This window comes from Phoenix dactylifera, unplaced genomic scaffold (assembly GCF_009389715.1).
Source record: "Phoenix dactylifera cultivar Barhee BC4 unplaced genomic scaffold, palm_55x_up_171113_PBpolish2nd_filt_p 000076F, whole genome shotgun sequence".
NCBI classification, from domain to species: Eukaryota; Viridiplantae; Streptophyta; class Magnoliopsida; order Arecales; family Arecaceae; genus Phoenix; species Phoenix dactylifera.
Window position 1 is genome coordinate 437,497 of NW_024067675.1, and position 25,422 is coordinate 462,918.

The window sequence follows — 25,422 nt, forward strand, 5'->3', positions numbered from 1 at the left end:
CCCTAACGGTTCCAACGGCCGTTAGTTGACCGCATGCGGTAGAGAAAAAAAAAAAAAAACCACCAGTCCAGGGCGGAGGACGGGGAATGGCAAAGATTTCGAATCCGAGGCGTCTCCCACGTGCGACGCCTCTCGGCCCGTGGGTGGACACGGAGCGTCAGAAGGCGAGGCCACGCGGGGGCATTTTGGGAAGACACCTCTGAAGTACACTCGGAAACAGTAAAAAGTTGGCGAGCCCGGGAGCGAGCGTCAGTTATCTGGGCCCCACCCCCGACCCCACCCCCCATACAACGCGACACGAGGGGCTAAAATAAGCTTCTCTTATTCCAATCCGAACAACACCGACGCACTCCTCTCTCTCTCTTCCCGTTATGCCCCTCCAACGGATACATCGATAATAGAAGAGAGATAGTGACTCCACGAAAAGGGAAGGGGAGAAAGGGGAGCAAAAAGAGGGAGAGGGAGAGAGAGAGAGAGAGAGGAGTTTGAGTGGGTGTGTGCGAGTGAGGGAGAGTGCTTGCGGGTGGTACCGGCGACGAGGTTAGGGGATTTATTTGGTTGATGATGAGATAAGGGGAGGGGGGATGAGATAAAAGAAGGAAAGAAGGGGATTTTTATTTGATTTTCAGCTGGTGAGGGATCTTTTTTTCTCTCTTTGAGGGAGGGGGAGAGAACGAGGAGGCGGCCATGGCGGCGCATGTTAGCGTGAACCATGGCTTGCTGGCGCTGTTACTGGTGCTGATCTGCTTATCGTGCGCCGAGGGTGGGGAGCAGGCCACGAGGCAGTGGCTGGAGGTGCGGCGGCACCTGAAACGATTCAACAAGCCCGCCATCAAGAGCATTAAGGTTCTGCCATCCCACTCTTTTTCTTATTCTCTCTCTCTTTTTTTTTTGTTTTTTTTTTGGATTTCTTTGTGGAAAAATGGCTCTTTTTTTTTTAGTTCATTCCTGGAATTCTTTGGCTAGATTTTTTTGAACCATTTTTAGGAAGAATCTATTTTAAAAACATATGGTTGTTGATTTATTAGTTTTTGAAGAATATTTAGTTGGTCGGGATTTCTTAAGATTATTTGCTTCATTATTAATATTTTAAGAAGCGTTTTGATCTCTATATATTTTTAATAATATTGCTGGGTTTAGGTTTGCTTCCCGGATCATCCCTGCTTAAAATAATACCTGTACAATGCTCGCATGTTGATGTCTTCTACCAAAATAGCAACTTTAGATTTTTTTTTTTGTTGCCTTTTTAGAATCAAAATTAGGAATTTTCATTTCGTTTCCTTGAAATAATTTAGTTATATTTTATTCTCTCACAGCAGTTCAATCTAATTTCTTGAATAAATATCATTCCTTTCTACTAATTTGTGAGTCGCAAATTGTTGAGCTGCTATCTTATTCCAATTTTTTTAACCTTGTGTTCTCCATTATTGGTGTGTTCTTGCCTAATCTTTCAAAGATTTAGCATTTCTTCTTAGATCTCTTTCCTTCTCGGACTAATTCTGTCTGTGTGTGGGTGTGTGTGTGTGTTTGGCATATTGGATTTTTTGACCAAAAATTACAAGCTAAGATACTTGTCGGAAAAAGAAAATAAATCTGATTTCTATTGTTCTTCTGGGTTAGTTTTTTTAAAAAATAAAAGTTTTTATTTCATTTCAGTTGTTCAGTACTGACCCATCTAGTTTCTCCTGTAAAGTTCCTCATTTGTTCACTGTAATGTTTCTTAATCTGTGGTCTCATTTGTTCTAATATCCTTTTTCCAAACCCACAAAAAAAAAAAAAAAAACAGAGCCCGGATGGAGATATCATAGACTGTGTCCATGTCTCTCATCAGCCAGCCTTTGATCATCCTTTTCTCAAAAACCACACTATCCAGGTCTACTCTCTTTCCCCTCTCACTTTCTCTTCTTTTCAAATTCTACTTGTTTCCCTTACTGTTTATACCTTGTGGTTTCTTTGCTTTACTTTATCTCCACTTTGTGTGAAATCTTCAGGTGAGGCCAGCTTTCCACCCATTTGACCTATATGATGAGAACAAGGTGGCATCAAAGAAGAAATCTAGCTCCATAGCTCAGCTTTGGCATCAAAATGGGAGGTGCCCTGAGGACACCATCCCCATTAGAAGGACCAAGAGGGATGATGTGCTGAGGGCCAGCTCTGTCAGAAGGTATGGGAAGAAGAGTCACAGGACTGTACCAAATCCCACTTCTGTAGACCCTGACCTTCTCAATGAGAGTGGCCATCAGGTATATGATTCTGAAAATATATGAAAAGAGTAACTTCGGAACAAAGTGGCTATTACTTTTCCATTTTCTTCCTTTCCTTTGCCCTTCGCCTTTCTAATTTGTGCTGTTTGTGGGTCTTTTTTTGAGCAGCATGCAATTGCTTATGTAGAGGGAGATAAGTACTACGGAGCGAAGGCAACCATAAATGTATGGGAGCCAAAGATCCAACAGCCCAATGAGTTCAGCTTGTCTCAGCTCTGGATTCTTGGGGGTTCTTTTGGAGAGGATCTCAATAGCATTGAAGCTGGTTGGCAGGTATATTATTATTGTTTCAACTGTAACTAAATAGAAAGTAGTTTTGATTTTGTGAAAATCTTATGAAGGTGCTTGCTCTCTTCATTCATGCATTAACTTCTGTTGGTTAATCCTTTGTGTGGGAAAAAATCAGGTCAGTCCAGATCTATATGGAGATAATAACACAAGGCTATTTACTTATTGGACTGTAAGTTATTTCTATTAGTTTTTTTTCTTTCCTCATGTTCTTCCACCTTGTCTTCTATGAGTTAGTTCTCTTCTGTTGTTTTCGGTCAATTATATGAAAGAGATAAGGTGCTACCGACGTTCTTCGTTTAAATAGACGAGACTAAGGCCAGAATTATCGCATATCCTTATTTTAAAAAATCGGGTGGCTTCTAATATTTTGCCATGAAAATTTCAGAGTGATGCTTATCAAGCAACAGGCTGCTACAACCTACTCTGCTCTGGGTTCATTCAAATCAACAGGGAGATAGCAATGGGTGCCAGTATCTCTCCAATTTCTGGCTTTGGTGGTTCCCAATATGATATCAGCATACTTGTCTGGAAGGTGAAAACAAGATTCACATGATCTTAATATTAAAATACAGAGAAGAAATAGAGAATCTCTGCCACTTGTTCTTTGTTATTTCTCATGCAAGCTCAGACACCCTCCCGAATCTCTACACAGTTCATATTTAATATTGCATCTTCACCTTTTATCCATAAATAATGATAAATATTTGCATGCAGGATCCGAAAGAGGGGAATTGGTGGATGCAATTTGGGAATGACTATGTGTTGGGCTACTGGCCTTCTTTCCTGTTCTCCTACTTGGCTGACAGTGCCTCCATGATCGAATGGGGAGGCGAGGTGGTGAACTCGCAACCGGACGGCGAGCACACGTCCACGGAGATGGGAAGCGGCCGTTTCCCGGAGGAAGGTTTCGGCAAGGCGAGCTACTTCAGAAACATTCAGATAGTTGATCAGTCCAACAATCTGAAAGCTCCCAAAGGGGTCGGCACCTTCACCGAGCAATCCAACTGCTACGACGTGCAGAATGGCAACAATGGTGACTGGGGAAATTACTTCTACTATGGGGGTCCTGGTAAAAATCCCAACTGTCCATAGAAGACCCTAGCTTTTTTTTTTTTATATATTCCCTCCTCCCCCTTAAGATTCCCCCGTGTACCCACTCAATGTAATACACTCCTTTTAATCCTAGGCAGTGGTGACGTGCATTGTTCTCTTCCTCAGAGATTTTGTGTTGGCTCCCCTCTTCTTCTTTTTTTCTTTTGTACCTACTCTCCTTGTAAGAGTTTGGAGAGATGGGAGGTCAAGTTTCTCAAGAGAGACAGGCCTGTGGTGTAGTCCCCTTATGTAATTGTTTCTTTATCCTTTGATCCTCTCTTGGAGTCATTTGTTGTTGAATTATCTTAATGGATTGATGAGATTCTGGTACCTATGAGCATGGTGACAGAAGGGTGACTAGATGTCTGCTATGGGCAGCATGAAGCATGGGACATGGCAGAACAAATAGATTTTTATAAGCAGTATGTAAAAAAAAACAAAAAAGCTTAAGTCTTTTTATATAGTTTTGTTGGTGAGATGTTGGAAAGGTTCAGGGAAAGAGAGGTTCTTGGGGACGGATGTTGGTGCATGTGGTGGGTGGAATGGTCTCACGGTCCAACATCTTTATTTTATGGACGATAATGGCTTCCTCCACTTCCCCTGTGGTCTTTGGCTCAACTTTTACGCTTAGATCCTTGCTTAGATTACACTTTATTCCATGACCACATCTTTTCTATATCATGGTCACGAGCATCTCAAAGAACGTGTGGTGCAGTCACATGACATACAGTGGGGTTTTGGTGGGATTCAAACCCCCCCCTTATGCCACTCTGATCTCTTGAATTCAGACTTACTAGTGGTGGCCTGCCAACTTTTGTATTCATGTGGGGGAAAGATCCTTTGTGGAAAAGGAAAGCTACTCCAAAGAAAGTTGGCATTTTGGTTGCTTGCAAAAGAGAGAGCTGTGATTCTTTTCTTTCCTGATCTCTGCATATTTAGTTCATATTGGAATGGGATTTGAATACTAAAATAAAAGTAAAAATTGAATTTTAGGAGATTGGGATATTTTCGAAGAATCTGCATGAGAACGAGACTCTTCTCAACCAAATGGCCGGAATGAGTCATTTCTATTCTCATTCCAGAGTTTAATCCTCCAACTAAGCATGCCCTTAGATCCTTATCTGAGATGACAATTTCCTCGTCAAATTTCTATCAGAGGATCTGTTCTAACGATGTCAAGGGTCAAACAAGGAAGTTGTTCTTGAGCCGGCTTTCTTTGCTTGTTCGACTTAGGGATTGGGTTCAGTTCAGTTTGATTAATCTCAAAAAATAAAAAATTTTATAAATTATATATTATTTTTTAACTATTTTCAGGAAAAATAATTTCATATTAATTTATTGTAAATTAATATAATTTATATTATATAAAATGTAAATTAATACTTGTCATGAAGAGCATAAGCAGAGGCTTTTACGATTTCATCGTACTCTTAAACAAGATTTCCTTTTAATTTCAGAAAAACATGGGAACCCAAGAAGATGGACCCATCAAATTCCATTGGGACCATGAATTGAGATGCAAGTGAAACAAGGAAGTTCCTCGGAAGGAGTTAAGACTATATTTGGATTAAGTATGGGCTCTTCGGAATAAGAAAATATTATATCAAATATATTAATTTATATCGATATAAATAAATATAAATCACAATTTCAATTTTAGACAACTCGGTATTATACCAAGCTTTTTATGTTTGGATACTGATGGGGGATAAGAAATGCTATTTAGATGTTACATGGAAATAAGGGGATGAGAAAGATGATTTTTTTAAAAAATTAGGCAAGTTTGCCCTTCAAAACCTATTATTCTATAATAAAATAATATATATTATAATAATATTATATAATAAGATAACAATATCAAATATTAGAATATTATGGTATGATATTATATTATGTATTATATCATATGATATGATAGAATTATAATAATATTATAATATCAGTATATAATATGATTATTGTACTATATCATATCATATGTTAGCACATTATTGGAGGGCTAAATTTATCGTTTTCTTTAATAAGAAGGGGGATGAGGGAGAGCCTTAAACCAAGTTATAGTGGATTAAACTTGTAACATGGAACCTTTGGTATAGAGTTTGGCTGAATAAATAGACCAAACTCTGAAGTTATCCACCGAAAAACACGTTGTGCTTGCCCCTTGTTCCAGGGTAAGCAGGTATTAAGTCGTTTTCGTTGCCAATCCAAACATTGCCTAAGAGATCGGTTTTTAAGGAACAAGGAATAAGAATCATAAGATCCTATTCCCAACCGAAGTCCAATCATTTCAAAGAGACCACTTCTTGGATCAGCATGAAAGTTAGTTAAAAATCCTTGATTATTTTTTCCACCAAATGGAGGCAGCAAAAATGTCCTAGGTCATTTTAAATTTTATAGAATTTCTTTTCCTCCACACTCCCCAGAAAGAAGCAAGAAAATGAGAAATAGAGCCCCACACCATCATTTGACTTTAGCTTTGAAAGATGAATATGGGCAAGATATAAATAGGTGCGATAAAAACACAAACCGGAGGACTTGGCCAAGCTCTCTTCCACAAGTTGTCAGCAGCAGCAGCAGCAGCAAAAAAAAAATAATTTTATGCGGATTTTCTATATTTGACTGAGGCTCTTATCCAATCTGCCACCAAAGTTAATGAATTTATTGTATAATCTAACAGTGAAAATCTGGTTAGGAGTCCATTTCCATCTAATCTTATCCTTGTTATAACATGGTCTAATAAGATTCAAAAATTTCATAAGATAAAGGAATTCATTTAAAATATCCCCAACAAGAGACATTCTAAGTGTAATAATAAAGAAATTCATTTAAAATATCCTCAACAAGAGACATTCTAAATGAAATAATCCATGAGTGATTATTGTTAAAAGCAGTCTAATATAAAGCCGCAGAAGCAATCTGATCTAAAGCAATTTGAAAAAGATTAGGGAATAGATCAAAGAAGGGAATATCACCAGGTCATCTATCAAGCCAAAATCTAATTCTTTGACCATCACCCAACAGAAAAGAAGCACCACAAAAAGCCATCTTTGGATTTGAGAACACCTTTCCAGCTTGAGGAAATAGGAACAGAATTAAAAACTCTGAAGCGAGCTCCTGTAAAAGAAACCATATCTCTTAAACAAGATTAATCAGATCTTTTTGAACAAGTTCATAAATAACCTTAGTTCAGCTCAGAACAAACATGAGCTTACTTGAGCATAAGCTCTATTACAGAACAAGCTAACCTTGCACCAGACCTGGCTCACTAAAGCTCCACACATTTACAACCCTACAAATCTCCTGCAAGGCTAGCTGGCAAGGATCTTTGCTGCATCTAATTCTTTCCAGTTACTAGCTTCACTCAACCTTTTGTTATGACACACTTTGCAACCTATGGCCGCTTCGACATTCTGCTTGTCTAGGAGAATATTAGGAAGATTAGGTGGGTGGATAACTTGTGTCATTTTCTTCGATTAATTGGAAGAACAGTCCAGACGAAGTTTCTTATGAATGCAAAGCTACAAGAAAGATTGGAGAAAACTTTTGGCGAGCCATCTGTTTCATGATCCCAATTTTTCCTTTCATATAATTCAAAAACATCAACAAAAACTACTTATTGCATTCGCCACCAATGGGTTTGCTTGACTACCTAGGCCTAGTCTTCCATCATAATGATCCCAAGCAATCAGCCTAAATTAACTTTTGCTGTCTTCCGGTATCAGTTTTTTTGGTGAACGATTTCTGATATAAGTTAATTCAAGGACATGGCATCATAACCAGCCTAACCTGCAGTATCCAAGAGAAGACAAAATATTGCATTCTAATCTTTCAGGAATACACAATGTGTCTCCGTAGCAATAAAAATGTTTATAACATGAAAATGATGATAATGCTGGGCAAAGTAAGCTTACAGACACAGCTGAAGAAAATTTAGTGGAAGATAAACTGCAAAGTCCCCTATATTCTCAACATGATAGCTAGTACTCGTTCTTACGTCTCTTTCCACTCTTCAAATTTCAGGAACATCAATCTCTACTACCAATTTAAGACCTAAAATGTACTGAGAAAGGAAAATTTGAGATATAATACATCCTTTACAATCAAATTGTTTATATCTGATTTAAACTTTGAGAATAAAGCCCAAATCCATGTAGCTACCTTAGAAGCATGCCAAGATTTCCATTTGCCATTACGGCAACAATTATTGCTTTCAAGTTTCCACATTCCTCAGAGTTACCATGCCCACGGATATCCTTATATGTACTGCACAGAAATCAATGATGCCTTTTAGACTTATTTCTCAGCAATTGGAAGTGATAACAGAACAAACTATGAAAAAAATACATGGACTCAAAGGAGAATAAGCATGAAATGTAATTATATACTTCATCTGATATCAGACAAACAACCGATAACTTCTCTCTCCTTAGTAAATTGTTCATTCAGCTGTGGAACTAGAGGATTTAGCAGCTTGAAGCATTTCCACAATGAGAGTCTTCACATCCCTAAATAACAGAGCACAAAAACTGGATCAAATATAAGCTCAGCTTTCACACCATTGTAAAATCATGGAAATCTTGAAGTGTACCTGCATATATTCTAGATAGTACAAAAGAAGATACATCTGACACCAAGGAGTTAACTATTGAGAGAATTCATAAAAATCTAAGCACCCACAAACAACAGTATTGCTTCTCTACATATATGCATATGAATGCACTAATTTATAAAATATCTTATTAATAGTTATTAGATCATGTTTTAGGGAAAAACCTTTAAAAGATTCCATATCTAACTGCATAACCTCGGGCATGAATGCTTATAGATCCAAAGGGTATCATAAAAAAGCCATTAAAGCAGAGATTTTCAGAATTGAATCACTAGAGCAGTGAAAGGAGGTATATCAATCTAATAATGTCCCGAGACGGAAAGGCTAACCATAAAGTAATTAACTCGGGTCCTTTGCCCTTTTTTAAGTAGTTAAGATCAGCCCAACGCACAACCAATATGGAACTAAATATATGCATGCACAAGTCCTCACACAGTCATCCCGTTTAAGCCCTGACATCCTCACGCAGGAAGGGTACGATCACAAATAGAGGACTTGTGCTGGCATGTGTTAAGTCCCACAATCAAATGTGCAGTATCGAGACCATGAGTACTTGAGCAAGGTCAAGGATCCCTAATAATAACTTCTAACATTTTTGGGAGAGGTTTTAATTCAATTATAAATAGTATCAAAGCTGACTTAATCCACGACCCACATGGAGTAGAGCTTACCACGAGCTAGTCATGGTATTTTTGTTTCTGATTGGACCCTTGTGAGGATGTTTGGGCTTAAAAGGGGGAGCATGTCAGAATCTGTGCAAGCTTGTATCAGTCCCATATCGGTTGTATGCTGGATAAATAATGGATACTTAAGTAGGGCAAATGAACCCAAATATAGAGTGCATCATCTTACATAACAATTATTTGGTCCGCTATAACATTTATTTAGGATATTAAAATAAGCTTGAAAATGGCTTACTTCCTATCTTGGGCACGCCTAGGAAATGGTATCCGAAGCTTCTGAGTGTTTCCTTGATAACCAGCCTGAAACCATAAACATGAATTGCTGTAGTATCAGTTGAAAAAGAAAACTGAAGTTGCAAGGTCCCTATTGAAATAAACTGCACAACTTTGTACGCTTGGAAACAGGCAAACAAAATACCAATAGAAATTCAACATTGCTCAAGGTGCTCGTGCCATATGACATGCATCATCGAACCATTTTGGACGTAGAATGAAGTCATACGGTTTCATGCCTCATTGCAATAAAGCATATTTTCAGTATCCTCATCTTTGCTGCTAATTTTGACCCTTTGAATGGATAGCCACAATTTATTTGTTTTATTTCCTTTGTTTAGATTAATAATAGAAGGTGAAAGACTAGACCAATAAATTTTGTAGTTTAAGAAGTAAGTTTCAGAATGTTACAAACAACCATCCAGGAGAAGAGGGTTACCCAATATATACAATTACGGTAGCGAACAATCCCTTATGCATGAAGTGAACATACCACTTAAAGACACATGTCAATGCATAAATATTTTTGAAGTACATATTCCTGCAAGTCCAAAATCTTCAACACCTCCACTACTAACAACTCATGGGAGATTAAAAATAACATTTGCCCAGTTAAAACTGGTATTTTGCCATCACAGGGGTATTTGGATGGTCTAAATTTCATTCATAACATGAGATGCAGCCTGATAAGTTAAAGATATTTGACCTGCTCAAATGAAATAGCTTGTTTCGCACTACAATATTGCTTTTTTATCTGATGACAGCTTTTGTTAAAGCTTAATGAAACAAAATGGACAAACATTTTATAGCTTACAAGGTAATCGTGTAACATAGGCATGTCTTGCAATTGATAGTATAGAGTATTAATATGCAACTTTCCAATCTTATAGATTTTCTGCTATGATCATCAAAAAATAAACTTTCTAGTTTTGGCTCATTTTGTCAGCAATCCTTTGAAGATGAAATTAAAAACCATAGTGTTTTGTCATTAGTCTAAGTCAATCTGTGCTCCAAGATCATAATTCAATCAGTTATAAAGCAATGAGTGCTTGATAAACCAAATGTAATGCATAAGAGAGTTAAAGTCATTAACAAAGTATAAATTGGACAATATGTGCTCTAGCTGCTCATTAAAAAAAAAGAGTATGAGCTATGTAGAGATTGCTGCCGTCAAAGAACAAGTCCTAGGAATATTAAGAGTTTAGCACGATTAATTAGAATCATTATAAAATCTTCTACTAATGCATTTTCAGAAAAAATTAACGTACCACCAGAACACTTGGTGCCACCTAATTACACAAGTGGAGCCAGGTAGGACCTCCCCTCAGAACACTTAGGACCAGACCATCTACCTTACAAAGATTGTGTGCTAGTAGGACAATACTTGCAAAATAAGTAGTAAATTCTTGCCCACAATTGGGACTCTCTGTATGTCAGTAGAAGCACTAAAACCAATAACCAAGCTATATTCTTTAGCAGAAAAACCAAAACCCAAATCAATGTCCTCCAGCATATCATCAGTACATCTACCCAAAAACCTTCCATCAAAATGTAGATGCATCTTCACCTATTTCACCAGAAAATGTGTTTTTTTTTTTCAAACAATCTCATCCAGAAAGCACCACCAACAACTTCTTCCCAAGGAAAGTCCTCCACTCTTGCAGCTCGTCACCCAAGTGAAGAGGGCTTGAAAAAATAAGAGAAATGACTTGCCACGGATAGACCAACCGCACAATGCATACAAACAAGTACCAAAGAAATGTTGTTATAAATACCTAGCATCTCAACTTCTCCAAGAACAGAGATCATATAACTCAAATGCCTTATCAACCGTTGTCAGTAAGTGATTCCACAACAAATCCTTGGTGAAGCTCAAATCAGCTAGCAATAGGACCTTTAGAAATGCGGATGCAGAACACTGGGGGGATTAAGAAAAGTAGCAGCAGATGTTGTCTAGGTAACAACCACAGCCCGTTAAGAAGGAATTAGAATGTCCTTTTTTTTCCTGTCTTTTTTTCTTTGTTTGTTTTTCTTCCTGCAGGGGCAGGGGGGGGGGGGGATGGAAATTAAGTCATACAACCACTGACAACCAATTACCTAAGAGCAGGGCTCCTTAGAAACTAAATTTTGAAACAACGTTCTTAAACTAGGCCAGGGCATAGACCTGTTTAGGGGTTCGAAACTGGCTCAGATATCGACCTGTTTTGGTTTCTGAGTCATGGGATAGTAGATCAACCCATTGAATGAGAGTATATATTGAAGGTAACATGGTAATAACAGGACTGCTATCATATTATATCGAAAGAAAGATTTAGTGTGGTGTCAAACTGTCAATGACCATCTTGTCAAAGATTAAACTTTTGAGCATTTGATTGTTTTTAAAGTACCAAATAGCAATTACCTTAAGGACTCTAAATTTGTCTTCTGAACTACACCACTGTAGTGAGCTATCACTTTTACAGATTTTATTCACTTACATATAAATGTGACCATAAATTGGAGGTCTACATATAAATTTTGTAACAATTCTTTATAATTAAACAAAAGTATGAAGTGCACATTATACTATTGAAAACTTTATCCGATTCACCCTTCTCATTATTGTATAGCCGACTTATTCTTCCTCAATTTTTTGTTTGCCAGTGAACAATCAAGAAGTAAATTTACTTTAGATGTGTGAATGGAAGGAAATGTGAGAGTTTCAATAAAATATAAACATCATGGAAGTTTCATGCATCTGACAGAGAACGTGCACAAGAATCCAAATCAAATGAACATTAGTAGCACCTTTACGTTGAAACCAAGACTGTCAACATCCAGCATATAAGCAGAGTCCACCTGAAAAATGTTCTTCCTTTATTTAGTCTGTCAGCCAGCCATAATGAACCAAAATCTTTGTAGTTGATGTGGTTGTAAAAATAAAACAACAAAAGTGTAACACTGAGAGAGAGAGAGAGAGAGAGAGAGAGTAACGCACATAAAAATTTCTTAAGGCAGTTGTCCATATTCAATATGAAAATTATTACCTTAACTGAGGTCGAATATTGTACTATAGCTTTTGTATCATCAGCATGATCCCTATTCATGTGGGACTAAAAAGAAAAAAGAAAAAAAGGGTTAAAAGTGCAAAAAGCATAAATAAGCATCATAATAACAGCCCTGGAAAGGGTAAGAATACCGTGATAGGCTTTGAAAACTGGTATATTGGATCAACTTTTGCAGATTTATACTCCTCCGCATCAAATTCTAGTACGCATGGAATCATAAGTAACAACCATCACATTTAATTTCGATGTCCTCAAGTAATAAACATGCAACATTTGAATTTGCTATGATCAGTAGCATTACTAATGTAGCAAGAAAACCTTCAAACCAATTTAGACAATAAAAAATGCAAGAGACGTGTAGAAAGATTAAAAGGACAAGTTGAGGTCGTGAGGTCATCAATTTACAGTTGCCACAATCCAACCAACAACTATCTTTTTTTGAGTAGTAATCCAATCAATAGCTCTCAAAAGGACTACAGAATTGAATTAGTTAGATTGCCGCTAACATCTCAGCATGATTCCATCCTCATTAATATCACACGGTATCTTAGGTCCAAAGTTTTTGAAGGTAACTAAGGCTTCTAGTTTCTATTAGACGTATGCTACTCCAGACCAGATTATACAAAGTGCTAAGATGATATGCCAACATGCCACATACCTCCTGATCCTAACAGAGCAGTAGCAACTCCAGATACGTATCGCACAAATTTGGGTTTGATATGGATGTAATTGAAGTCACCAAAGTCAACCTTCGATTGAAGAGTTTATATTCAGCAATCTAAGAAATGCATAGAATAGTAGCATAGCAAGGGGGGAAATGAGAAGGGAAAAGAAAAGCCAGAAAAACGGTCAGTAAAAATTACCCAGAATGCATCAGGATGTCTTCTGAGGTATGCAGTACGTATGGCCTCTCTATCATTTTCAGAGACCTAAAGGACAGTTTATGTTACAGAAAATTTGAATCCAAAGGTATAGAGGAAACAAGTCATAATGTTCAGAAAATGAAGTAAAGTAAGGCATGATAACAAGAAGAATGCATTTACAACAACAAAATTTACAAGAGTAGTCATTAATTTTAAGGAAAGAATAACCATAACCAAAAAATATCATCTCGTAACTTTGACTTATCACAATCCTTAAGAAAATGGAAATTTATAACAGTGGGTACTTTAGATTGCGGTGCAAAAAAACTCATTGCTGAACGTTTGAAGATGAGAAAAACTTTAAATCAAATGAATACATGACTACAGAAGACCACTATCAAAGTGAATTGAAATCATAAGGCTCATGTGCAATTCTTATAATTCTCTTGGTACTAAGTATCTACTTGTAACGTCCTGTGCCAATATAATGGCTCAATTGCTCGCTAAGCAACAGTTTAGATGATGTTAGGATGTCACAGTACAAATTTACCATTGAGTCTGCAGAAGATCTATGAAGGACATAAATATCCTCCAACACAAACATTCCATGATAATTAGGATATCAATAGTCAAGTCTGGACATTCTCATTTGAGCCCATGTTGTAACTGAACTGCATCTTTCTTATTTTGCTTGCACTAATTACATAGATTGGAATCCTTAATATATTTCTCATAGTAACCTGGCACTTGCAGATTTTTGACCACTCCTGGAACCTTTTTCCCAAAAAATTTTCAAGCAAAGACTATCAAGAGAAGAAAGAGACTGTATATACTGGAGTAGCACCTCCATATAGGGTGATTACTGTATCAGTCCTATCTTCAAGATCCTTAGCAACAAGCTAAGAGTATTTAGCAAAGACTATCAAGAGAAGAAAGAGACGGTACATACTGGAGTAGCATCTCCATATAGGGTGATTACTGTATCAGTCCTATCTTCAGGATCCTTGGCAACAAGCAAAGAGCATTTAGGATTTGACATGAGATTCTGTAAATGCCAGTGAGTATTTAATTAGTTGCTGTGTCATTCAAAGCATAAAGACAATGCTAGGAAGGAAAGGTTAAAATTATGGAAAATGCAAGTTTATTGAAACACATCAATTTGATATTCTGAAATAAATCAAAATTGTCAAGCTAAAACGTTCAAGGAATGACACTGCGTTAACAATCACACCTTTGAATGAACTGCTAAACTACTAACTGCTAGTATTGGAGAGCCATCATGATCACACGCAAAGTCAACCATCGACCCTGCTGGATAACCTTCATGCTCCTGTCACAGTTGAATAGCCAAAAAATTTATTAGGTGAAAAAAAAGCCCCCAAGTTGACATGCCTCAGAATTCTAGTTGCCTGATAATTATATTTTCACAATAAGTAAATTTACCAGTGTTCTTAAGATCAGGATGGAGTCGTAAATCATAAGAGCGGGTTAGATCAAATTGGATCGTGGATTTGATCGCAGGTCATAAGATTTTTCTGATTTCTTTCAAATTTTTAAAATATACAAAAATGAAAAAATTGAAATATGAGGCAAATACAGAATAGATGAATGAAGAACAAAAAGTCACACGTACAAGAAGTCTACTTTCCACCAACATAAGATCATGTACATAGTGTGGCTGGTTATTCAAGATATTTATATACTATCTATCAATATAATTATCATTTTTGTTAGATTTTTTTAGGAAAAAGAGAAGGATAAAATTTTAATACGCAGATGGAAAAATATGAAATATGTCTCTTATTTTTAGCTCCATAAACTCCAAAAGCAAAGTTTGCTAACTTTACTGCTCAAAGGTTTATTAATATTAAGTAACTTAAAGGCATATTGACAAATAAATAATAGAAAATGGAACGCATATATTTAATATCTAAATAGAATAATCAAGTCATATCTTATGATCCAAGTGATTGTACATTTCAGAATATGGAACTAGATCCCAATTTCCTAACAAATTCTTATTCAAAGATGAGCTCTGGATTGTTTAGTCCATTTTGATCTGGATTGTAAGATATGGATTGTGAATCGTAAGATTTTAATAACAATGAATGTTGACAATTAGCATAGTAAAGATAACACAACAAGCAGAAGTGCTCACACCTAGAGTCATACAGAAATACTTCTTGATTGTATAACACAAACTAGACCGGAAGAAGACTAAGATTTAGGTATTTAGCAAGTAAATTATCACATAATGCAAAATGGTACTGTAAACTTATGCACAATAAAAACAAGATACCCAAGACAATACAACTCTAAGAAACAAAATGACAGCATCCTTAAACGCCTTCAAAAGTTTAAAGACCTGTGAGAACGTAGAGAGCATTCCCCTGACACTATGATCAAGTATAGTTCGTATTTCCTCAATTGGAGAAAGTCGAGCTGCTGCCTCCTGTAATAAAAGAAAAAGTGTTTGCATAATATATATACCGCCAACATAAGATTAGTACAACTGAAATAACTCACAGATTACCGCAAGTAAAATAACTTACAAGTATCAAATGCATGTTAACTCCAAAAAAACCACTATCACCAAATATTATGCTCGAATAGTTCATAAACTATTTATCTCAGTTTACCCATTTTTAATTGCTTAGGATATGCGTAAGATAATTTTTTAACCAACTAAGTATGTTGAATGTTAGTCAACAAGCGACTAAATTTGCGAAACATTCATGTTCATTTTCATTTTTTCAATTTCCCCTTTATAGATCATTCATGATCCAATACACTGAACCTCGCTGCCTTCCTCTCCTATCCCTTCCACTGTTTACAAAACTTGCCGCTTAGTCTAGTACCTTTGGCATCAAAGAAGAACAACAGTTGTCCCAATTTACACAGCACATTATAAACTTAATATTTCAAGAAGGAATGTAAAACACAGTATTACTACAATTAATACTTTTAAGTTAGATGCTAAAGGAAATGCTACAAGGTAACCATATATAAATATGTCTCGGTCAAGAAATATCAAAGAGAAATAAGTGGAGGGTGAAAGAAAGATGCAATGCTCTCTGCTAATGCAGTAGTGGCCTAATTAATGTAAAAGACAGAAGTATTATGCTAAAGAATACAAACATACAAGCATCTCCTTTCGTTTAACACATTAGCCTATAAAAAAATAATCCCCTGTTTGCCTCCCCTCCCTTCCTTCATTTACAAGGGGGGACAAACTCATGATGGATAGCACATTGAAAGCTTCTCATATCATTAGCAATCATGATTCTTGGCTTTCCAAGAGACTAGAGTGTTCCCAACAAAGATATACTAGCTAACATACGAGAATCGAATTGTAACATCACCAAGCCAAAAATACTGTACTATACTGAGATTAGGAAATACAAGAGGAAGAAAAGAAATACACAAGGTTATGGTTTCATCAAAGGTAGAGGCATAAAGAGGTAGCATGTAAGATATTAATAAATGACTAACATCTTCCATGACACAAACAATGCCAGTCTCCGATCGTGGTGAAGAAGCAGAAGAAGAAGCTGACACATGCATGTGCAACTTAAAGGGCCTGTTTTGGATGCCTGGATACATAATCCATTGATATTATCTTCTGAACAAGAAAAGTTTTGAGAATTCTTGAAAAGGAATTGACTTGGTAAAAAAGAAATTTCCACCGATTTTGGGACGCTATCAATCACTTAATCCTAAAAATCTAAATAGCAAAAATGGATGAAAAGGTACTTTGTCTTGTCACTAAAAATTGGCATAATGAAATCTGAAACTCGTCTGACTCTTCAATCTCCTCCAACAATGTAACTTTCTTCCTACAAGTCCTTCGAACCCAGGATATTGTATCAGCGGATTATAAATTCAGGCATCCAAATAGCCCCTCCTATTATTGAAGGTTTGGGTATCTCACCCTTCCTGCCTTGTTTAACTAGAAGATTTTAAAGAATATATGAAGATCAAGCTACAAATGCTTGAATATGCACACTCAAACAGAGATAACCCAAATTGTGAAAATGAGGTCTAAGACTTCGAATTCTTTATTCTAGAGCATGACGTGGCTAGGCTAATAAGGGAAATAGGAGCATTCATTTAAAACCCAGATGGAAATGCAAAAAATAAGAAAGAAGAAAAACTCTATAGCAAGTGAAAGCAGAGTAAAATTTTAAAAAATGAATTCAGTCTTATACTACAAGTCAGGGTTTCTCTATACATTTCAAATTTGAGGGTTTGAGTATGTACTATGATGGAAGCACCAAACCCCAGCGGGTTCAGAGGCCGAAACCGCATTACTTGGCGGCCATCGACCACATCTCCCATGAAGCTGCCGACTCACCAGTGAAACAGACGAGGCCGAGAACAAAGGAAACCGAGTGTCGTGAGAGCGGAGGAAACTCGACGACTTCGTCATGCATGGGTTCTCCAAAGCACGGACGTGGGAGTGGGGCGTCATGCATAGGTTCTCCAAAGCACGGACGTGGGAGCGGGGCGTGATGAGCGACGGCTCGGATGTCATGTGGACAAGGAAAGAGAGGACGCAGAACGGGGAATAAGGATGTGTGCATGGCCCGGGTCTCTCGTGGATGTGGGACGAGAAGAAGAGGAGTCCGAAGCAAGGGCGCGGACGTGGGATTTGATGAGTGATGGTGAGTTGATAAATGATGGCCCGGATACCAGGGAGGGGAGGAAGTATTTAATGGTGTGGAATGTCTTGGGTTGAGGGATGTGAAGAAAAAAGTTTGTTTCTTGTGTTGTTGTTTTGCATGGGTTGCTCTCACCTGAAGTAGAGCTAGTAAATATCATTTCCTTCTCTCTTATGTTTGGCTTCCTCTTCTTCTTTGGGTTGGGACCTATCATACTATATGGTACCCTTTTCAGTGTTCTATTCTTTTGAAAATTTTAATATTCTAGTTTCTGATATGCAGAGTTATATGTTGTCAATGTGGATTACCATTTTTGACACATGTAGCAGAACATTGTGTCCTAGTTACTATTAACTCCATCCATATTAGCATCATAGTATGTGTAGGTTATGTGGAAGTTACGCTATAGAATGTTCATATAATCATTATAAACACTAGTAAGTTATGATAGAATATGGTTATAAGAGTAACAAACAATCTCTAAGCAGCCTTTAATGGTCTGCCAATCATTTAGTTTTCTGGAACTTGAGATGTTGAAGAAGTTTGCCTTCTTAGCCATCAACCATGCAATGGACATGGATATTCTTCTTCTCAGAAAAATCTCCTTGAATGAAAGGGGCATTATCATGCTTAACAAAGAAGTTTTTCTAAACAAGGCATTTAACTACTACATGGAGTCATCCTAACACTATATAAAAGTGAGAATATTTCACCTACTAATCAATTTCCATAAAATACACCCTGATTTGATTTTGTTTCTTAACTAGTGTCATCGTTCTTAACTTTGGCACACTGTTTCTAATTCTAGACCTGTTGATTCTCGAATTCCTTGCCAATCTTCCTATCCAATGATTCTAATCCATTTATCTACCCCAGCCAAATTCTAATCCGGAAAGCTCTTTAGTTTTATCAATTTGGCAAACTGCAATCCTTCACTCGCAATAACTATTACTTTCCAAAATTAGTAGTTAACTAACCCCAAACATTTTGAAAATTTAGATTTCAAGATTATTAAATTATTACCACAACCATAACAATCAATCCTTGCCCAAGTGTTCGATTTCAGCTTCAAGATCAGTGAAAAAAAAGAAGAAGATTCTTTTCTTCTCCTACTATAGAAAAAAAAAAATCGCACCTGGTGAGCCTGAATTCGCTGAAAAGCATCGGAACCGTCATTCACATCACCAGGCGCTGCTACCTGAAATTAATTAAGAAGAAAATCGTCCAAGATATCATAAAAATTAACAAATAAGTAAATAAGGAAAACATACGTCTTTCTCAAGAATAAGATCAGCATTAATCTTTAAAAAAAAACGAAAAAGAAAACAAATTTCCCAAGCAGCTCACAGAAATTGATACACAGTATCGAATATGATGGATTAAAATAATTGAATACAAATCAGAATCACGAGATTCTTGGGGCCAAAAAAGAAACCCTAGTTTCATTGATACCTGAGAGGACCGAGGCGCGGAGGAGGCCATGGCGAGAGGGGAGAAGACGACGAGGCGGCGGCGTCTAGGAGGACGAAAGAAGTGAGGTTTTGTGGAGTGGGAGACTTTAGGAAAGTTTTTGGGAAACGTCGTCAAGCCATGGATAAAGCGAGAGAAGGGAAGCGGGGGAGAGCGGACGGCTGGCGTCAGAAGCAGCGAAGTCTTCATCTCCCTCAACGGCTGCCTCCCAACTTTCATTAATTTTTCCACTCCACGCCGGAAAACGCTCCAAGATAGCTTTCTGCTCACGTTATTTCCTTCCCTCTTGCTTTCTTGCTTGTATTTAAAGCATCTTCCAGGGTCCACGTAGGGCCCAATCCGGACACTAAATTACACAGATAAATTCCCAAGTAAGCTGGCCTTTAGATCAGTATTTTTTCAGGGAAATTTAAACCAGCAACATTATCTGTTTTTTATTATTTTAAAGTAGAAGGAGGGTCTAGATTCTCCCCAATCTTGTCGACTTGGGGAAATCGTTACAAGATTACTTCATTGCCATTTGCTACATTACTATTACAAATAAATGTAATTTATTTTAATATTGTCGACATTTTACCCTAAATTTTTTTTCCTTTTCTTGAAGATTCCGGAAAAGCTCGTAGTTACTCCACACCATCTAGGTTTAGTCTATCCCCTTGCAAACCAAGAAAATCCACAAGAAACCAATCGCTTACTAATTGGAAAAGCTAACATCACTCAGAATTGAATCTTTAATCTCCCACTCAAAAAGGTAAGAGCTAATACCATCCGAGCAAATGCTCAAACGATTCCTGAGCGATGGTAACATGATAACCCTAGTTACATGAAAGCATAAAATTTTAGAGGACTTGGCTGATCTTGCAAGGTCTTGAACTTCATCATTGTTTTTTGGCTTTATTAAAGAGTTATCTGAAACAATTTTAGTAGTCCACAAAACTCAATCATCTATCCTTAATAAGCTGGCATTAGGTTGCTTGCTCCATGCAAAGGGAATCATGGATGGCGCTTCCTGTGATTATTTTTTTATGGAGGCCTGCATAGTACCATACATAGATCATAACTTTCCTATAAGTGCTTCTTTCAAAAATAATCAATCTCTAAATCCTCAAAATATATAAAAGTGGCTTAATTTTAATTTATTTATTTTCGGAAATAGCCTACTCAGACAGCTCTATTAAATAATTTAAATATTTCTGTATCGATTTCAATCTAATATCTTTTAAAGGTTAAAATATGCTGGACTTCCTAAAGGGCTCCAAAATTGATGGGATTTAAGAAAAAATAAGATTGAGCACAAAAGAAAGATGAAAATCTACTAAATATGATATTTTAACAATCTTGGCTTTAAAAGCTTTGAAGGAAGAGGAAGAAAAATACTTCTAAACCAAGAATCTGCTAAAAAAAAGAAATTAGTCACTAATTGATTCTTATCATCTCTTTCTAGACCTGAGACTACAGTCAAGTTATCCCATATTTGTAATCTTAGCCATACATGCACATACATGTGTATTATAAATAGTTTTAATAAAAGATGTTATTTTCTCCTTAACAAAATAAAAGACATCGAAAACACTCAATCATCACGCCTCTAACAATATGCCACTTCTATTGTTTTTGATCCATGTTAATGCCCTTTTTTGGGCAAAAACAATCTTAATACCCTTATATTTGTCGAGGCAACATTTCGAAACTTCCGAGAAGAGATCTCCTCCAACACAATATAGACGATAGACCATTGTGTTATATCATTTGTTTGATCAAAATATACCACTTCTTTAGCTACCACCACTTCGTATGGCATATCGATATTAAATATGCTTAAAAAAACTTCGTACCATACCGACACTGTGCTAGCATAGCACCGATATAAAATCTGGTAACCGTGATTTCAACCATGCACAAATATCTTATACAAGCTCATAATGAATAGATCCATGTTTGCAAATCCATCATTAGTAGTGCTCACTTGATGACAAATCTCTAGCTTCATTTCATCTACAATTCCACAGCACTTCCACATGAACATAAAGTATGGTTAACTACAATGATGTTCCAAGAAGCATGGTTCTGTAATACCTAATAATATGTTAAATGAAACTCTACTTCAATCCAGTACACTCGTCTTGTTTCTTATCTCCTTGAAGCAAGAGTTCAATTGATCTACAAGGTAGCACAGATGCATGAAGCCTAAAATGTGGCAGCAACTGCACACGTATCCATGTCCACACAAGCAAATGCTGATTTGCATCCATTCACCATAGCTTTCCATGCATGTCTCCCACATACATCTCATTAGTTATGCAAGTGAATCATCTTAGTTTTTGCCTCTCAAGAGAGAGAGAGAGATTCCTTTCAATCAACAGAGACATATAATCCCATCCTCACAATCATCACAAAAATTTGTAAAAAAAAAAAGAAACAGAAAAACTCGAATCTAATCCAAATCATCCATGCAACATCGCGTGTACAGTGTTTACCTCATCCTACATCAAAATTAGGATTTGGCTTCAGGACCACAGATGTCATAAAGAAAGGAGGAAAGGAGGAGAAAAAAGAAAAAGCATATCTGCAATCAGAATTTTTTCACTTGCCAGAGAAGAGAAAGGAGAAAAAATATAGACGTGATGAGAGATTTCTAATCTCTTTTAAAACCTAATACAGCAAATTCCCTCTCGTCCTCTTTGAATCATTCGGAATCACTCTCCATACACATAGCCTTCAATCCTCTCCTTCTCTGCAAAACATTAAAAAGAAATGAAAAAGGAAACATTTAGAAATAGCAAGTCATGTATGGATAACAAAATAGAAGAGAGAGAGAGAAAAAAAAGGGATAAATTTTAGGATAAGCCTGCTCATATGATTCTAAATCCAGATATGAATAAAAATTTGGAGTTCACACTGGAACCTGAATAAGAGAAAAATCAAAGGAAAACAGAGAGAAAGCGAAGGAAAAGAAGAAAAATACACCTTTCTTGAGCTCTTCTTCTCCCTGACCTCATACCTCTCCTGAGAGAGATCCGATAGCCATGCCCCCGGGCTGACCAACTACACCCATCCGACAAGTAAATTAGAGACGAATCAAGTGTTAGTTCAACTCAAAAATCAACAAAAGCTTATCTTTTGTCTACCAAAAAAAAAAAAAAAAATCTCTCTTTGGAAAGGAGGAAGAAGGGAAGACTTACAAGCAAGCATTTTTGGATCAATTTAGACCTCTTCTTGGGTCTCTGTGGGAGCTTGCACCCCTTCATAGCCATGAAATCCTCCTCCTTCTCTTTGTTGGACAAGGACACGAAGAACCTTGGCAAAACCATCGCCTTTCTCTCCTCCCCTCCAGCTCCTCCGTTCTCCTCGCACCCCGCAGCCGAGCCCCTCGTCGTGTAGAACCGGTCCTCTTTCTCCGGGGAGGAGGACGGCGACGCCGACTTCCCGTTTTCGCTCCCCGCCGATTCCGACTTCCTGCCGAGAAATCGAGGCATAAGGCTCGGATTTCGAGCTAGAGACCCCAAAACAAGATCAAAATCGCACTTTTTTTGCCTTTTTCTTTCGTTACGTTTACCTTTGGTGGAGAGGGGTGGGGTGACGGACGGGCGGCGGCGACGGGAAGCCTTTCTCCCCTCCGATGACGCGGCGGCTCACGCGAGTGGTGGTCCTCTTCTGGCCGTCGGATTTGGCCAGGGAGCCCTCGTCTCTCACCTTGACGCAGCGGAGGCGCTTCCGGTTCCCCCACTGCAACAGGAAATCGGGCTCCGAAGCTCCCCTCGGCCCCCTCTGGCTCTTCATCTCCTTCTCCATCTGAATCAATGGCAATACATCCATTAAAACCCCTTCTCCATATAACCCCCAAACCTCCAGAAGAAACTGAAGCAAGAAAAATAAAAATCTCTCCTTTTACCTCAAGATCCAATCTTTTTGATGAAAAGAGAGGGAAAACGCGGAAACGAGGCCACTGTGCTCAGATTCCCCTGCGGTTTCAAAAGACCATTAGAGATCGATGGAAAAGATGAGATTTTTAGAGCAGGGAAATGGAGAACAGGGGAGGCAGAAAGTGGGGAGGTGTAGGACAGAACGCTTACGATGAATCCACTTAAAAGAGAAGAGAAGAAGAGGGTTTTCCCTTGGTATCGGATTTGAAGCAAAGAAACGGCGGGGTCTCTCTGTTTCTCTCACCGTGCTCTCTCCCACCCACTCTTCTCTTCTCCTCTCTCTCTCTTTCGCTTCTGCGCCCAAAAACCAACCACCCTCTTCACTGATATATCTTTATTCTTTCCATATAAGAAACTTTCCCCACCCTCATCCAAACCGTTGGATTTTCTGCGGGCGGCCAGATTTAAGTCCTTGCCATCGCAATGCTTGGCCTCGTCCCTTCCCCTGCGGGATGGCGCCCCCTGCGAGACCTGAGAGCAGTGGACTGCATGGCTCGGTCACGTGGTCCTTGAGATTCACAAAGGACTCATGACTATTTTTTAGCTAGATCTCGATGTGCGCATGATGTGTTCCACAAGGAGGAGCCTTGGATGAATGGCTCTGGTTCTAACAATTTAAATCATGCATTTAATATACTCTTTGCATGGTCATTTATTCAAGGGCTCGTTTGGTTCGCGGGAAGCATTTTTCTTCCTAGGAATATGATTCCTGAGAAACAAATTCCTAGGAAGAGGATGCCTAGGAAAGTACTTTTGGCATGTTTGGTTGACCATGGGAAAGTGACAAATTTCCAAGATGCTTATGTTTGGTTGGCCATCCACTTTCCTAGGAAAGTTATATATAATTCCTATTATGCCCTTAATAAAAATTAGGTTTTTAATGCCTCTTTAATGCTTCTTTAATGCTGAAGGGACTTTTTGGGAAAAAGTAAAAATGGAGCGATTCCCGCCTCATGGGAAAGTAACTTTCCCATGTTTCTCATGGGAAAGACTTTCCCATGAAATGTGGGAATCACATTCCCATGGGAATACAACTTTCCCTTCTCTCTCCTTTGAAAACTCCAACCAAACAAGAGGCATTTCATTACTTTCCCGTTGACCACACTTTCCCTCCTTCTTTTCCCGCGAACCAAACGAGCCCCAAAAGTAACTGTGTGTGCATATGTTTATTGGTAGGGCTGCAAATAGGTCAGGTCGAACCTAACTTATAATCCGATCCGACCCAAATTTTAGGACCTGCGGGTTCAGATCGGGTCCTAAAATTGGACCCGAACCATTTTCTGAGTCGGGTCTGGATTTACTGAATCTAGACTCGATCCGACCTGACCTGATCCATTATTTTTTTGGGCCTGTTTCGGGTTTGCTGAATCTGAACCGATCCAGACCCGAATCGACCCGAAAACCCGATCCGAATCGACCCGAAAACCCGACCCGAACCCAAAATGGAGCGGTATAAAGCACTAGGGTTTTCTTCTACCGAAACCCTATCACCATTCTTCATCCTCCGAGCACCACTCTTCCGAGGGCCTCCTCTAATCCCCTCCTTCGAGCGCCGCCTTCTCCGAGCACCTCCGCCTCCTCCCAACTCTGGTGAGTCCCACCACCCATTTTCTTTTGTTACATATTTATATTTTCGCCTTCACAGCGGTGGTGGAGAGAGCTCGCTGGTGCTCCATTCGGCAATGGCGATTCGAAGGACGTCGCCTTTCGACGCCGCCATTGCGGTGGCGCTGCTCGCCCTCCCCTTGATCGCCGCCGCCGAGGTCTACTTCGAGGAGAAATTCGGAGGTATGGCCCCAGATCCGTTTCTTGTTCTTGTTTTTTTTTTTTATCCCTAAGCCCTAACTCTGTTGCTCATTGTTCTCTGTGTGATTAATGGTAGTAGCTTTTGATTTGCATTTGCTTAATTATGTTAATGAAGTGATTAATTAGTTGCGGCATAAAATAGAAGGTCTAGGAGGAGAGCCATACGGGGAGAGCAAGAGGCGAAGAGAGAGAGAGCGGGAGATCTTCTTATTTGCAAATGCATAATCTCTCACTTGATTCTATCTTTGGTGGTTTAATCGCTGGTAACATCTGACGCGGACCCAACTTGGACACAGACCCGACCCAACCCAAACCGGACTAGACCCGACCCCGACCCGAATGACCCGTTGGGTCAAAAATTATAGGCATGGACCCGACCTGACCCGATCTTCAACCGGATCAGGTCTGGGTCTAAAATTAGAACCTAAACATAAAATTGG

At 38.2% G+C, this 25,422-nt stretch overlaps 3 protein-coding genes across 13 annotated transcripts; 1 reads left to right on the top strand and 2 right to left on the bottom strand.

Moving 5' to 3' along the window:
• Window positions 1–435: 435 nt before the first annotated feature.
• On the top strand, window positions 436–3,977 carry LOC103723764. The gene is made up of 7 exons (XM_008814792.4): window positions 436–846; window positions 1,787–1,873; window positions 1,992–2,243; window positions 2,373–2,537; window positions 2,671–2,724; window positions 2,941–3,087; window positions 3,270–3,977. Exons 1-7 carry the CDS (start codon window positions 688–690, stop codon window positions 3,645–3,647), a joined length of 1,242 nt encoding a protein of 413 aa, XP_008813014.2. The 5' UTR covers window positions 436–687; the 3' UTR covers window positions 3,648–3,977.
• A 2,531-nt stretch (window positions 3,978–6,508) lies between these two features.
• On the bottom strand, window positions 6,509–19,542 carry LOC103723765. Of its 10 annotated transcripts, none has more exons than XR_005507047.1 (14): window positions 19,236–19,542; window positions 18,919–18,981; window positions 15,488–15,574; window positions 14,354–14,452; window positions 14,072–14,167; window positions 13,123–13,188; window positions 12,918–13,008; window positions 12,391–12,458; window positions 12,239–12,304; window positions 12,000–12,050; window positions 9,175–9,239; window positions 8,033–8,152; window positions 7,806–7,910; window positions 6,509–6,761 (listed from the first exon to the last, which is right to left on the bottom strand). XR_005507047.1 is itself a non-coding variant. In XM_039116205.1 (13 exons), the coding sequence occupies exons 1-13, from the start codon at window positions 19,470–19,472 to the stop codon at window positions 8,145–8,147; spliced, it is 1,008 nt and encodes a 335-aa protein (XP_038972133.1). In that variant the 5' UTR covers window positions 19,473–19,542; the 3' UTR covers window positions 7,919–8,144. The 10 variants fall into 10 exon arrangements, 2 of the variants coding, with proteins under 2 accessions (XP_038972133.1, XP_026656031.2); XR_005507046.1 differs by lacking the exon at window positions 6,509–6,761 and adding an exon at window positions 7,442–7,707; XR_005507051.1 differs by lacking the exon at window positions 6,509–6,761 and adding an exon at window positions 8,236–8,246 and having other exon boundaries at window positions 7,442–7,910.
• A 1,681-nt stretch (window positions 19,543–21,223) lies between these two features.
• Window positions 21,224–23,498, bottom strand: LOC103723767. Of its 2 annotated transcripts, none has more exons than XR_003383008.2 (6): window positions 23,146–23,498; window positions 22,810–23,045; window positions 22,436–22,709; window positions 22,221–22,298; window positions 21,845–21,987; window positions 21,224–21,736 (listed from the first exon to the last, which is right to left on the bottom strand). XR_003383008.2 is itself a non-coding variant. In XM_008814798.4 (6 exons), exons 3-6 carry the CDS (start codon window positions 23,043–23,045, stop codon window positions 21,940–21,942), a joined length of 636 nt encoding a protein of 211 aa, XP_008813020.2. In that variant the 5' UTR covers window positions 23,146–23,215; window positions 23,327–23,498; the 3' UTR covers window positions 21,665–21,939. The 2 variants fall into 2 exon arrangements, 1 of the variants encoding a protein (XP_008813020.2); XM_008814798.4 differs by having other exon boundaries at window positions 21,665–21,987; window positions 23,146–23,215; window positions 23,327–23,498.
• Between the last annotated feature and the right edge of the window lie 1,924 nt (window positions 23,499–25,422).